Below are 14,766 nucleotides of genomic sequence, written 5' to 3' on the forward strand. Positions count from 1 at the left end.
CAGAAGAGCCATATACTTTTCAGAATCTCTTTAAAATCACACAATATTTAATAATTGCACAATAACTTGTTCAACTCTTGCAGTAAAGGCTGAAGAGAAGTCCAAGAAATTCACGGCGGTAAAAGCCTTTAGTCAGCAGAAAGTGCTTGGAAGAAATCAGTAGGAACTGGAAGAAAATTTCCAGGACTTGCAGATTTTGGCTACTGGTGACTAAAAGAAAGTAAAGTTCTGGGGTGTGCTGAAACCTTCAAGGTGAGACCTGATCTTGCAGTAGATTTTTAAGAGGTCTACAACCACTTGCTCGTTAACAGCTATGAGCAAAACAGAACAGCAGTATGCATTTCTGTGAAGAAATTCATATGCTTGTGTGTCATAGCTGCATCCCAACCCACCATTTTGAGTCCAAGATTCTACAGACATGGGAAACAAGGCTCTGTGCTAGATTCAAGCAACAGTCTCAAGGTGCTTTGGCCTGTTCCTATGTCAATTTCCTCTTCTTTTCTTAAACACTGAGTATGAGTTTTAACCTTTTTTAACTTCCAGAAAGCCTCCAAATTGGTTGTTTCTTCTAATAATTCAACTCCCCACATTGTTTGTAAGACAGTTACATTGAAAAGAAAAAGGTTTTCAGGTTGAAAGGTTGGGTGTTATAATCTATTTCTAGATGTAAGTATTCAGGTTTCCATCTGTTCTCAGAAAACTGTAGGAAACAAATGGAGTTTATGACCTGTTTCTACACAAGCAGGTACCACACACGAGTGGACTTTATTCTGCATGTTTACCACAAACCCACCGAAGCTGCTGGTCTGTTTGGAGGTCAGTTAACTCATCAATGGATCTCCAGCTGCACTGACAAGCATATGCGCGTGCTCCCTTCTTCTTTATCATCTTCGCTCTCAGTTTACTGAGCTCAGGCATGTTATTCCTGCCAATCAAGTGAAAAAGGTTTCATGAGGCCATTTCAATTTAGAAAAGCTCTTCAAAACATTTCTGAGTACCACTGACATGAATGAATTTAGCAGTATGTTTGAATATCCTTTCCTGACAGCAGTCTCTGTGCATAGTTGCTGCATTCTCAGATCAACTGGAGATTGACATTTTTGTAAGGAATGTTCTCTATCAGGTTTAGAGACCCTGTGTCAGCCTCCAGAGAAAGGGTTGGAAAGAAAACCAGGTAGAGTTAATTCTCTTGTTAAGAAATGATCCAAAAAATGTATTTATTTTATCAAACTTACTGTAAAAATCCCTAAGCAGAAAGGGTACAACTACAGAGTTAAACTTTTCATCAGGAACTGTTACTCAGGATGGCTGTTAAAGTGTTAAAAGTGACTGAAATGAAACAGCTATAAGAGGGAAGAATGTACATCAAACCACACATATTTTCTGTGTAAGCATCAACCACAACAAATGAAATATCATCATGGCTATTATAAACCCAAGTTGTTTCAAAGGCCAAGTGAAAAAATATCATTTTAACTGTCCCTGCTCTCATGACCTCCTCCTGGCCATCAATTACTGGCCACTGAATTGCTCAAAAAAACCCATTAACCAGCCCAGCTAAATAAAGAAAACCCAAAACAGGCATCAAAGGAAGAATTTTTAGAAAAAGAGGCCAGACACCTAGTCATGGAAGCAAACCATTAATATTCAAGTTTGCTTTAGCTTTTTAAAATTCAGGTTAGTCAAAACAAATAGATAAATATGTTGCTAAAGAGAACAGACTTTAATCAACACTACAAGTACCTCATACTAATGTTTTTCACGGCTTTTTTTAATAATTTATTAATTGCAAGATCTCAGAAGCAGAATAATTTAGGCCCTGAGTAAATAAAAGAATTGTATTTTTATTTAACCTTTCCAGCTACCAAACTCACCTCAGCAAACTAGTGCAGCACTGTATTTTTAATGCTGCTTTAAATAACGGGAAAAGAAGATCTGCATTCAAAGAGAATGCAAATCTTCCTAAACTGTAGGAAAAACAGGAAAAACCTAACATGTAATAAAAGAAAAGTAATGTAAAAGAAGATGATGTATCCATTACTGCTCTGCTCCAGCTGTTACACCCCTCCGTGGCCACGTACATACTCTAAACACACCAGCTACCTCCATCAGTGAATGGGCACATACAGAGACCTTCCTAAAGAGGAATCCAAATTCACTGTCTGTATTAGGAGTACACCCACTACACCATTCTTCTTTAAGTCCTGGCATTTTAGAGAAAGTAGAAACAAGAACTCCTGAATTTTAAGTCTTCAAAAAGATGGAAATAACCAAAGTAAAAGACATCACAATCTAAAAATAAATAAATAAATAAATAAATAAATATCCCACCCCTCCATTAAATCAAACCTTGCTTCAAAAAGAAGTCTGCTAAGAAATCAAACCATCTGATTTTCACTGAACATGACAGTGTAATACTTGAAAAGAAGAAAATCTGACTTGAAACAATCACAGTCTATATGACTGAAAGCATGAAGTACATACTGAACAGTCCTCATTCATTTTGTAGGCATTCTGCAATGGCACACCAGAGGCCAACCCATCACACGTATTATCGGCTTATTTCAGCAGAAAAGTTGCCTTCTAATCCATGAAACTTGAATTCTTTTTAAGACCAGAGAGGGAGAGTGATGGTGGTAGAAATGGAAATGTGGTAAAACAGATTATGGGAGATGCTGCACCCCTCTCCCTGCAGAATTTCTCACCTGATCCCCCTCAGCAGGTTATACACATGCTCCCTTTTAGGTAACACAGGAGTGCTCAGGACTTTTCATCCTTCCCATTCCTATCAAGCCCGAAAGCACAATAACACAAAACTAACACCAAACCCACCTCAGACATACCTGAAAAAAAGATAATCACAGGACTGATCCCAGATGTAGTCATTGAAGAGCGACACGTGGAAGTCACAAGCAGTACAACGTAGTTGATCACACGTTCTGGTCAAAAAAGAACAGAAAGCTCTGAGAGCTTATTACGATCAGAGAAGCCACACAGATCACACCTTTTCTTGAGTACGGTGCTCATTCAGAAATGCCAGAAGCAAGGTTACCCTGTAATCTTATTTTTTTTACATATCTGACATGTTCATTATGGTATGTGTTTTAACTATATGATCATGTTATTATTTTTACAGGTTCCTAACCTCACTGAGTGCATAAAATAAACCATTACTTTCTTGATATATTCTCTTTGGTCTTCCTCATTAGTATGGCACCTGACCAGCATCCAAATATGCATCAAGTGCATAATTACTTACTACAAAAATCCCACATGGAAAAGAAGTAATGTTCTATAAGATGTTGGGAATAAATAATTAAAGTATCTCTCCTACTAAGTTCAGTTACACTTAACAAAGCACTCTGGCGATTTTCAGTTCAGGCTCTGGGATGACTTAAACCAGCCCAGTGATTTAAGCCACATACTCAGCATCACATAGAAAGCTGAAGAGAGGCAGGGAAAAATAACAATTCCCTACAGCAGCAATTTCCTTAACTACTTTTTACTGATTTTTGGAGTCTCATGTCTCATTTGCACGCATCTTCCAACTCTTCAAACCAGCAAAAGATCTAGTGGTCAACAACAGAGGCCTGGAAGGACCTAGCTGACTTCATCTGCAGTTAGAGGCAGACACGTTTATATGAATATAAAGGTGTTCTGTCCAGTCCAAACACAGAAATCTGCACCACCACAGAAACACAGTTGTGAATAAAAATAATGACAAAGCAAGTAGAACATTCTGTTCACGTTTCCTACCTTTTTGAAATACTTGTCCCTATGCCATGTGGTGAAAAGCTTCCACCCAGGTACACAGGAGAGCATCTACAGGAATTTCATTAGAAGTATTAAATTACAGCAAAACATTTTGGAGAAAGTAGTAAAATGCTTCTCCTAGTTTAACAGCATGGGATTTCTAAAATAATATTTATTAAATATAGGCAAATATATCCAAATGCTTATAAATGACAGAATTTTAAATTTCCATTACCATGGTGTAGAGAAAACCTCTACAATAACCACTCTATATACCAAATATATTGCAGCATTTGGTACATGTGTATGTCCTTAAGGCAAAGAAACCTGTTCAATAACTGAAATAATTAATAAATAATTTTGACCCCATGGAAGCACATTAGTAATTCTTCAAAATCATCTTTATCTTTGTTTTTCTCTAAAAAGAATGTTTTTCAAAATACTCAGATTCTTAGTTAATGTCCACACAGATGAAACAGTAGCAATACTCTTAGACTGACAACAAGCTATAATCAAGCTGTGTTTAACTAGCCAAAACACTTTTCACTTGCCTTTTCCTATGAGCCTGTATAACAGCACTATTTCTTTCAGGTGTGAGACTTGCAGAGTTAGACTTCAATTTCTGTTTAAAAAAACAATAAAAGAATCAGCATTACAGCAAAGTAACAACAGTCTGTTTTACTTAATAAGTTGGAGGCAGAAAATTTCCGTCATAGAAGAAAGGGACTAAGAATTTGGGAATTTTCTTGCTTGGGTTTCTGTGAGGCTCCAAGACAAAAGCTGCTGAAGTAACAGATAAATGAAAATAAATAACAGATATGAAAATAGACAGCAAGAGAAAAAGGCTTCTCTTCCCGTACTAAATTCCCAACTCTGCCTGAAGGAATTCAACACCACATGACCACTTTGACTTTACAATCAAGATTTGTATTTCATGCCCTCTTTTTAATAATTTTGCTTTTAAAAGCTGTTTTAATTTAGGAATTTTCTCCCTCAATGGTTTTGAGCTTTTGTTTTAGAAGAGAGATGAAATTTTTTATCCTGCAGAAAACAAGGCTCAGGAGAATCTTATCAATGTATAAAAATACACAACGGGGAAAAATAAAGAAGATGTTGCCAGACTCTTCTCAGTGAGGCCCACTGATGGGGTGAGGCAACAGGCACAAATTGACATACAAGAAATTCCAGTTAAACATATGAAAAATTTTCACTTCTTTTGAGGGTGGTCAAACACTACATACTGGTTTTGGCTGGGATAGGATTAATTTTCTTCCTAGTAGCTGGTGCAGTGCTGTGTTTTGGCTTTAGTCTGAGAACAGTGCTGACAACACACTAATGTTTTAGTTTTACTAAGTAGTGCTTACCCTGATCAAGAGCTTTTCAGTTTCTTATGCCCTCCTAGAGGAGGGGTGTAAGAAGCCAGGAGGGAGCAGAGACAGTACAGCTGACCCAAACTAGCCAAAGGGATATTCTGTACCACAGAATGTCATGCCCAGTATATAAACCAGGGGAGCTGGCTGGAAGGGACTGATTGCTGCTAGAGTCAGGCTGGGTATCGGTCAGTGGGTGGTAAGCAACTGGATTGTGCATCACTTGTGTTTATTGGGTTTTATTTTTCTCTCTCTTTTTGTAGTCTCCCTCTTCATCATCATTATTATTATTTATTGCAATTATTAAACTGTTTTTATCTCAATCTGCAGGTTTCACCTTTTCTTTCCAATTCTTCTCCCCATCCCACTGGGGGAAAGGATGGGTGATTGAGCGGCTGTGTGTCGTGGCGACAAGTTGCCACAATACAAGTTACTCAGGCTGTGGAGACTCCATCTTTGGAGGCAGTAAAAGGCTGTCTGGACATGGTCCTGTTGGTACCCCTGCATGAGCAGGTGGTTAGACCAGATGACCTCAGAAGTTCCTCTTCCAGCCTGAACTATTCTGTGATTCTGTGATATCTGACATTATATACTGTAATTATGACATTACCTTGGACTAGCATTTCCTTTAATTGCCTGTTATTGCCTGGGTAAGACCATCCTTCTATCTCTCTTGAAACTCACTACAGGATTGCTGCATTTTCCTTTCTGCTTTATTTTCCAAGTTTATCCTACAGCTTATTTTAGTTCATTTTTTTGCTTTATAACAGCTTTAGTTTATGGTGCTTTTCTTTCCATCGCTGAGCCTCATATCTTTTGTATTTCTCCAGATTTCTACTCACCAGAGGTGTTTTGGTAAAGCTGCTGTCATTACAGATTTCATCAATAATGTCATCTAGATCTTCTTCACTGCTGTCAGCACTCAGAAACAGTTCAGATGATCTGAAAAATAAACAAATCAGCCTTCATTTTGTAGCATGACCAAAGCAGTTCTAACAATTTTAAGTTAAATAAATTTAGTTACAGCCTTTTTCCTCTAATATTTCTGTAGTATCTAAGGTAGGCCATCCAAATAATGACTGGACAGATATAAACTGCAGGATGATGCCTTTCAGTCCCTGCTGTTATTTTCGCTTGCTTCTTTTATTTCCAGTCACTTCCAACCCTGAATAAAAGTATGATAATATAACCCATGCTGCACTTACTGAGCAATAAATTGGTCAGCCCCGTTCTGTCATGTTAATCTTCAACAACAGGAATATATAAAGGTCAGAGAGAGTTCTCTCCTCATGCTATAGAACGGCAGCGGTTCTGAAGGAATTCCTGTCAAACTGTATGCATTTAGAGAGAGATCACCTGCACTTTGCTTTCACCCAAGTGAGGAGTCTTGTCACTTAAGTCTGCTGTTTGCTAGCTCTTTGTCAAAGAAAGGGGCGCCTGTAGTACTGCTGCATCAACCAATCAAGTACAAATCTGCTCCTGAGAAAGAAGAAAACTGTGTGATTTTTTTTAAATATTATCATTAGATTGACTAAATTTAACTGCTCCTCTAACCATTATGCAAACAATGGGGGAGTTCAGTAATGTGGCCAAAAGCAGTGCCTGGGACTCTGAAATGCCTCTTGGGTAAGCACTCAGCAGCACACCTCTGGAGACATCTGGCCAAGCCCCCGTGGTTCACAGACCTTCCAAACAGCCTGAGACACCGAGGGCCCGGATGGGAACCTGAGAGCAGGCAGCAGCATGGCAGACTTATTGGCAGTACTGGCAGCAGTGATTGTGTCACAACCAAACCTGCCGGTATTCAGACCCATTTGAAAACTGAAATTTCAGGTGGATACATGAAAGTGCAGAGTGTAAGTTGAGTGCTTCCTGTGGAAGGTACAGTGAACAGAAAAACTGTGGTCGGAACGCATGTATCAGAATAAAACGTTTCACAATACTACTGCTAAAGTTCTTCCTGTTCTGAATCGTAGGATTTTATATATTTTATATATACCACAAGGTCAGCTATAGAGCTCAGTAATCCCTGATCCCAACTCACAAGCAAATTAGCGCGGTTTTTAACGCCATATTTAATCCGAGACTGGGATACTCCCAAGAGACAAAGCCTATCTGAAGTAACTCAGCTCGCTGACACACGACTGGTATTTGCAAATAAGTACTCCAAGGGACACTGTCTGACCGCCGCTCAGTGTTTTGCCTCCCGAACCTTGGTGTTTTCGGCTCCTGAGGGGTCTGGCCGGACGCCCACGGGAAGGGAAAGGGATGGGCGGCGCGCCACCACAGCGGCTGCTCGCCCGGCCGGGGAGTGCGTGAGGCCGCCGAACCGACGCAGGACCGCTAACCTGCCCTTGGCCTTCGCTGCTGCCGCAGCCTCCTCGCCACCGCCGTGCCGGTGGCCGCCCGCCGCCTCGCGGCTCGGCAAGCGGCAGAACCGCCTCTCCACTTCATCCAGTAACTGGTCCAAGTCATCCGCCATCTTGCCGCCGCCAGCCGTTGCCAAGGCGGCCTCGCACGCCCGGCGCCGGCAGTGGGCGGAGTCTCCACGTCCGGAGGGGTGGGGGGGGCGCTTGAGGAGCGGTTCGGTGCCGGGGCGCGGACCGCCAGGCCCGCGGAACGCGGAGAAGCGAGTGAATAGGAAAAAAAACAACCGTAGAGCTTGCAAGCTCTCGGTCGTAGTCGGCAGGATTCGAACCTGCGCGGGGAGACCCCAATGGATTTCTAGTCCATCGCCTTAACCACTCGGCCACGACTACGCATGCTGGAAGGGTTGTGTGCGCGACAATAGGGCTAACCATCCGACTGTGAGAGCTACAGTTTGGTAGTTAGGGCATGTCTTCTAGTTAGGGGTGGAGTGAAAGAATGAAATGGTTATGCTTAATGTATTTGTAATGTAGTTCAGTATGCTGTAGTTCTGTAGTCTGTTCAGAGGAAAAAGAAATGGCTATACTTTGCTGAGTCCCATGGGAAAATCACAGAACGGTTTGGGTTCCAACCCCCCTGCCATGGGGGTGGCTGGTTCCAGCCCAGTCGCTGAGAGAAAAGGTCATGGCCCTACGCTGCCTGTTGCTTGGCGGTGAGGCTCCAGGGCTTCATGAAGGGGTACTGCAGACTCTGTTTCCTGGGCAAAGAGACAACTTCGGCACACAGGGTCTTTGGTTTGAGCTCTGTTTAGTATTTTTGAGAAAACACCCATAAAACGTGGTGTCACCTGGTGGTGTGTTACTAAATCTAGACAAATGTAGGAGTTGTCAGTCACTGGTCTTCCAATGTGTGCTCCAGCCTCTTCTGTCTTCAAACAGAAGGTCAAATGCCTCAAGGTGGGCACACCGCCAGCGTTGTCAATGATGACACTTGAAGACAAATGGTGGAGGTGGATGCTGTGTATAGAATCACAGAAGGGTTTGGGTTGGAAAGGACCTTAAAGCTTATCCAGTTCCAACCCCCTGCCATGGGCAGGGACACCTTCCACTAGAGCAGGTTGCTCCAAGCCGCATCCAGCCTGGCCTTGAACACTGCAAGGGATGGGGCAACCACAGCTTCTCTGGGAAAAAGAGAAGAAAACAATCTGTGACATCACTGTGAGTCTTTGAAAACACTGTGATAAACGATTATATTTGATTAGAAACCCAATGAAGCAATGTAGAGGGAAAGAGAGGTCCTGTTAAGCAGAACAAAGCATTGCTGTGTCCTCAGGTCAGCTGAGACAGAAAGCTCAGTGCTTGGACCCTCCCCCTTGTTGCCAAGACCAGTCAAAATTGGTGAGCCCATGGTGAAGTAGGGGTTGCAGTCCTTAACAGCTTCAAGTAAAGCCTCTTGGTTACAAGGTGTTTTACAATTCTCCTGGTATTAAACTAATGAGTTGCAAGCCCTATTTGAATTCCCTTGTACTTAAGTTTTTATTTAATCATTCCATTTTCCCCCCCATGCAACTTTTGGCACTGTTAATACCCCAGCCCATATCGTGGCAGTGCTGCTGGGGGAGATGTGTTAAGCAGAACAGTTGTGAGCCTTCCCTGGGTTGATGTGATGGAAGAAACTAAATAGTAGTGATGCTGCTCCAGCACTTTTAAGTGGTCCCTTGGTCAGGACTCGGTGTCGTGTAGGTAAATTCAATCCAGAAGAAGTGGATTTTTGAGTGGAATTCTTACATTCATCTGTTGCAGCTGTGGAGAGTTTAAACTAATCACAACTCTCCCCAGTATGCTATCATCTCTGTAATTTGAAAAAGGATCAGGAGCCCACAGGCTTGGAAAATCTTGAAGAAACTCTTGTCCTGAAATACATCATCACATGTGGAAAAGACCACTTGCTGCTGCATCATTTTAAAGGAGCTTAAGAATGCTGAAATCCAGTATCGTTCTGGCATTCTTTCCAATGGCCTTAGAAATCCGAGTACATTCTCTTTTGACTTCAAAACAGCTTATTTCCCTTTCTGTCAATCCTGTGGCTGTCAATGTGTCTGTTGCAAGGTGCCAAAAATGTATGGAGTGACTATGGGATAATGGTGCCAAAGTCAGGGGTGCCTCAGGGCCTTCTTCTGTGAACCTGCTGCAGCATTTGCTCAGTTGGAAAGCATTTGAAACCAAAAAAAAAAAAAAAGCACAAATCTTTAAAAATCCTTAAATTGCAAAGTTTGTTTTTGTGCGGATTGTTGCCTGCTGGTCAGATCTTTGTTGTTCAAAACTTCTGAAAGGCCTGATGCAATCAAAGAGACTTACTGGGTCAAATTGATTCCAGACCAGTCCCTGGAATCACACTGGGGTGCATCTGACGTACTGGGCCTTCAGCTAAGCTGTGGCCAGGAGAAAGGAGTTCAGGTCACGCCCTGAGTTTTGTCCTCTCTTAGGAAATGAATGAATTTGCTTGTGCAAATCATGACTCCCACTGACTACTTGGGGCTTATATTGGTGCAGACAGAAAGGTTACTGACTGCTGAGGGCTGGAAAAGTACAGAATGACCCCTTTGATGATGATGCTTGTTTTTGCCTTTTTTTGGGGGGCGGATAATTTCTCAGTGTATCCTCAGGAAGAGAGGACAGAAAACTGGAAGGCTGTCCTGAGTGGAAGCCATCATGTTCTCTAATCCTCAAGCTACTGCACGCTTTCTCAGCAGTGCTGATAAAACTGGATTTTGCCGCCACAGTGATGAGGACAAAACTTCCTAGGGCAGGATGTTAACTTGTCTCTTCTGTTTTCTCTGGAAACCAAAAAGAGCCTTAATTGCAGTTGAGTAGAGCTTTCCTCAGCCATCTTCTTTGAATGATGCACTCTCCAGAGTTCGGGTGATGATAGAGGTCAGTGGAGCCAGGGAATACCACAGCTGTCATTTCCTAGTGCTACCCACTGCCAGGCAGGAGGGAAATGATTGCAAAGAGGCACTATTCTTTTTGATGTGGTGATGGCATGTTGCAGCCCTCTCTGCCTTCCCTTCCCATGTCTTGCCCCAGCGGCTGGGATGGCAGTAGCACAGTGACTGCCTTTCACCACTGTGTTCTGCTGCCTCCAGTAAATGTAGAACCAGTTCAACTCCTTGATCCTAGTCACAGGATATTGCTCTAATCCTGTTCCTGGTCACATTCCAGTATAATATCATTTTGAGTGACACCACGCTTATTATCCAGTAGTGTTACAGTGCATCAACATGTGCAGATTCATGCTGGATGCAGATTCTTGGCCATAATTTAACCACTAGAAAGCATTTCTCTGGATGAAATTATTGTTTGTAAAGACACCAGATTGGGAGACAACTTGAAAGACTGCTTGGCAGCAAAATAGCAGCATGTGCAAGATTCCTCATATAATGTTATTCGTTTGTGATGTTGAGAGATGGCCTTGGATCAGAGGACAGTTTAAGCTGGAGGCCAAATCAGTCTCGGACTTTACTGCTGATCCTTCCATCAAGAGTGCCAGCTCAGAGAGTGGATTTTCAGTTTGTTTTTCTGACAGAACTGCCTCACCCATGAGGGACCAGACTGGCATCAGGTCTGGAACAGCTTTCATTTACTTCCAATCTTCCCTCAAATTAATCATTTCAGGGTTAGGGTATGTAAGCAGCCACCACCTGGTCTCTGGGCTACAGTTCTCTTGCAAAAGCAGAGACTCCTGTGTGACATTGAGCCCTCGCTGTCAGGACTAAACATACTTTTGGATGTTTGCAGCCACACATGCTCATTTTCAAACCAATGTGGCATCATGGTGCTCACCAAGGGAAGCAGAAGGTTTTCAGGACAGTATACAAAGCAAAAGAATACTTGCCTGGGGGCCTTTTAATGAAGCTGGCTTAGTCCTGAAAACTGCTATGACCATGACATTTTGATCTCCATAAGGGCATAACAAATATTGGAAAGTCATTTGTGGAAAAAACCTGTTAGCTTGTAAGGCTGTGCATCAAGGAGGTCACACTTCCAAATCAATGATAATTATGTATAACTTCAAATAAAAATGGTGTTGTCAGGCAGTGTGTGGCTTTACTGCACCTGTGTTCTCTGGCACCAAGGGTGTCTACCCCTGTAAAGCAGGGCAAAGGGAGTCAGATGGTGATAGAGCAGGTTAAAGCAGAGGAAACATCTCATCACAAGGAAAAAATGTTTCCATTTAAGATAGAAGTAATAATTAGCGTAAATATACTGCCAGGAAGGATGTAAGCTGTGGAGCATGAGTAGAAAGGAGCAGAGGGAGCTGCAGGCTATTGTGGAAAAATCCTTCCTAGTTGCTGCTCATCACGCAGCTGCAGTGAGAGACAAATAATATGCAAGGCCATGCTAGCTGAGGAACACAGGAGCTGAAACCAAAGCAGCCATAGTGCTACATCACCCCTGCCAAGCTGGAAAATATTTTTCAGGGAATATTCTCTGTATGAGCTGTGAGCTGGGAATAACTAGCCCATAACCTGTGGGGTTCTGGTGCGAGTATGTGTGTGAGGGGGAAGATTGCTATTCGTGTGAACTCAGTGCTAGTGTCCCACTCCTCAGTAGGGCTGATTCAGATTCTAATTCCTCAGGCCCCAGGATGCTGCACCTCAGTTGACAGGGATCTATCAGGTTCCAAATATACTCCTTTGTTTTACTGCATAGCATTTGCCTGGCTTCCTTTTCTCACTGCAAGAATCCTGTGCAGTGAAAATATATATTTAGGCAGAATTACACCTGTATAACATGAATGCTGTTTGCATGTGTGATTTTGTACAGGCTTTTACAGTTAAAATTACTTAGAATGTCAAGAGGAGCAATGTTTTTTTGCAGCTGAAAGCTCCCTTATAAAACCTCTCTCTAGGAGCTCAATGAATGCTAAAGGGAGATCATCATGTCTGTAAGTCAGTAATGAGGTTTTTATTTGGACTTGAAATAAACAGGGTTTTTTTCCAGTGTAGTTAATAACAGTGCAGTTTTCGAAAGGTGCAATGATTAAAGGCAAAGTGAACATTAAAAGCTAGAACCCCCCTAATTCCAGCAGGGTCATAGAAGGTGAAAAACCAGGCCATCTCATCGCAAGTATCTGTTCCTTGCTTGAGAACATGAACTGGTAGCTCTCCTCCCTGCTCCAAGCTGTGTCTCCCAGCAGAGGGCATTGCAGGGTGACATTGCTGGTTATTAGGCCAATCTGGCAGGAGATAAACTGCACAAGGGGTTGTTTGGCCCGTCTAAGATTTATTTTACTGACCTCCACTGGGAGAGTAGATTATCAGTCATTTAAAACCAAAAGATGCTGCTAAAGAACTCTGTAGCTGGAAGATAAAAGGAATTTTTACTTTCACTCTAAAAAACCCTAATGCCTGAAAGAGAAAACTCATGCCAGAAAGCATTTGTTCTTCAGTGTCTTTATCGCACAATTTATTTTCCCATTTTTAATGACTCTGCAGGCTGAATTGCAAAGGCTTATTTCAGGCTGAGAGCCTCTTGACATCCTGTAAAAACTAATAAACTATTCTGTATGAAAATGAAAAGCAGAATTACAGTAAAAATGATGTGAGCAGCAAAGAGAAGAAACTTCATCATTTGTGGTAGATGTGAATAACAAAATTGATTTTTAAGAGTGGATATAAGAAAGGAGATTTTTAAAAGATGGGGATGTGCTGTGTGTCGAATCAAGAAGCTGCGGGGTACCCAGGTACCCATGAGCAGTGCACCACCTTCAATGCGAGGTTTCTGTCGTGCCTGCCATCGCTGCTCCAAGCCTTGCAGCCCTCCTCTCACCCCTCCATTGTACATCAGGAGCACATCCAGGCAACAGATAGGGCTGTGGCTACCACACAGGGCAGCCCTCTGAGCCTGTCCCCAAGTACTGTCCAGTCCTGTCCCATAACAGCAGTGTCAATCCACTTTCTGGAGGCAGTGGATTTACTGTACATGATGAAGTTAACTACACAGTAGAGGCAACCCATTAAGTTTCTGTCTCCAGGCAGCTTTTAGTCCAGTTTGTGTGGCCACCAAGCAAACTGAGTGGGCACATGGCTTGGAGAGTGAAGGCGTTGAGAGGAGAAGCATTGGGAGGCTGAGAGGTGTGTGGAGCAATAGTACTTTCTCTTGTTTAACATTTATTCTTTGGCAGATCACAAGAGGATTCAGCATGTTTGAAAGTCAGTACTATCATTGTAGTTTTACAGGTGGGGAAACTGAGGCACCTAGGAGTCTGTCTCCTGCCCGTGCTCATCAGGTAAAATCAGGACAGAAGTCGTAAAAGTATTCCCATCTCTCCTTTTGATGAAGTCTTAGCTTAGTACATTGTACACTCACTGGGCTGCACCGTATTTATATGCTGCAGTCAGAAACACTTGCAAAGTTAAAGTGCAGGTGGGCAAGAGTTAAAAAGCAAATTCTCCCACCTCGATTTTTGACAGCATTCTCACTTAGGTTAGTTTACAGTGTTAAAACCAAAGGGACCTGAACAGAGCAAAGGTCCTGAATTTGAATTTCAATGAGCGATACTGAGGGAGTGGTTGGGGTATTTTATAAATACCATAGAAACAGCTAGTAGGCATTCTGCTCTGGAGAACTTGAAAGGACCGTAACCTTTCCTACAGTTTAACAACACATTTGTCCATAAAACTAACTTAAGAGACATTCCCTGCATTCCCACACTGAACACTTAGCAGTCTTTTCAAACTTATAGCAGTAAATATAGCTTATAACCATAAAATTAAGGTTATGTGGACTTGTAACTTTTTATTTTATGCTAGCTCTGTGGGCCACTAGCAAGTTCTACAGAAGTTACTGTCCTGAAGTCTGCAACGAATTACATGAGTAAAGTAAGAGGAAACAAAATGCAAACCAGAAAACAACCCTTACTCTTTAAACAGACACGCTGGATGTTTAAGGGGAGAAGAAGGGCAAACAAAAGGAAGGGGAATACACCATGAAATTCACAACTTCTCATGCTCTACAATTTCAATTTCTTTTAATGTAGTTCTTTGTGCTGTACAGGGGCTTGCTCTCTTACATGGCTGTCATTGCACTCATGGAGTGTTTAATGACTGCAGAACAACTAAAGAAAGCGTGACAGATCCCATATGTAATGAGTAATATTTTCTTGTAACACTACTGGTGAGATTCTGGTAACATGTGCCAGGTGAAGCTCAAACATTGTGCAAAATTTAGGTTATTTTTACTGTGGTGTACTAAAAGAATTGGTTCTCATGGTG

At 42.1% G+C, this 14,766-nt stretch overlaps 1 protein-coding gene across 1 annotated transcript; it reads right to left on the minus strand.

Annotated features, from left to right (window-relative positions):
* Positions 1-765: 765 nt before the first annotated feature.
* CFAP418 (cilia and flagella associated protein 418) lies at positions 766-7,605 on the minus strand (the record flags this gene model as incomplete). Its single annotated transcript, XM_080611470.1, has 6 exons — positions 766-925; positions 2,844-2,939; positions 3,757-3,822; positions 4,305-4,375; positions 5,966-6,065; positions 7,472-7,605. The coding sequence occupies 6 exons, from the start codon at positions 7,603-7,605 to the stop codon at positions 766-768; spliced, it is 627 nt and encodes a 208-aa protein (XP_080467596.1).
* Positions 7,606-14,766: the final 7,161 nt, after the last annotated feature.

Source organism: Psittacula echo, assembly GCF_963264785.1.
Source record: "Psittacula echo genome assembly, chromosome: 2".
Classification (NCBI taxonomy): domain Eukaryota; kingdom Metazoa; phylum Chordata; class Aves; order Psittaciformes; family Psittacidae; genus Psittacula; species Psittacula echo.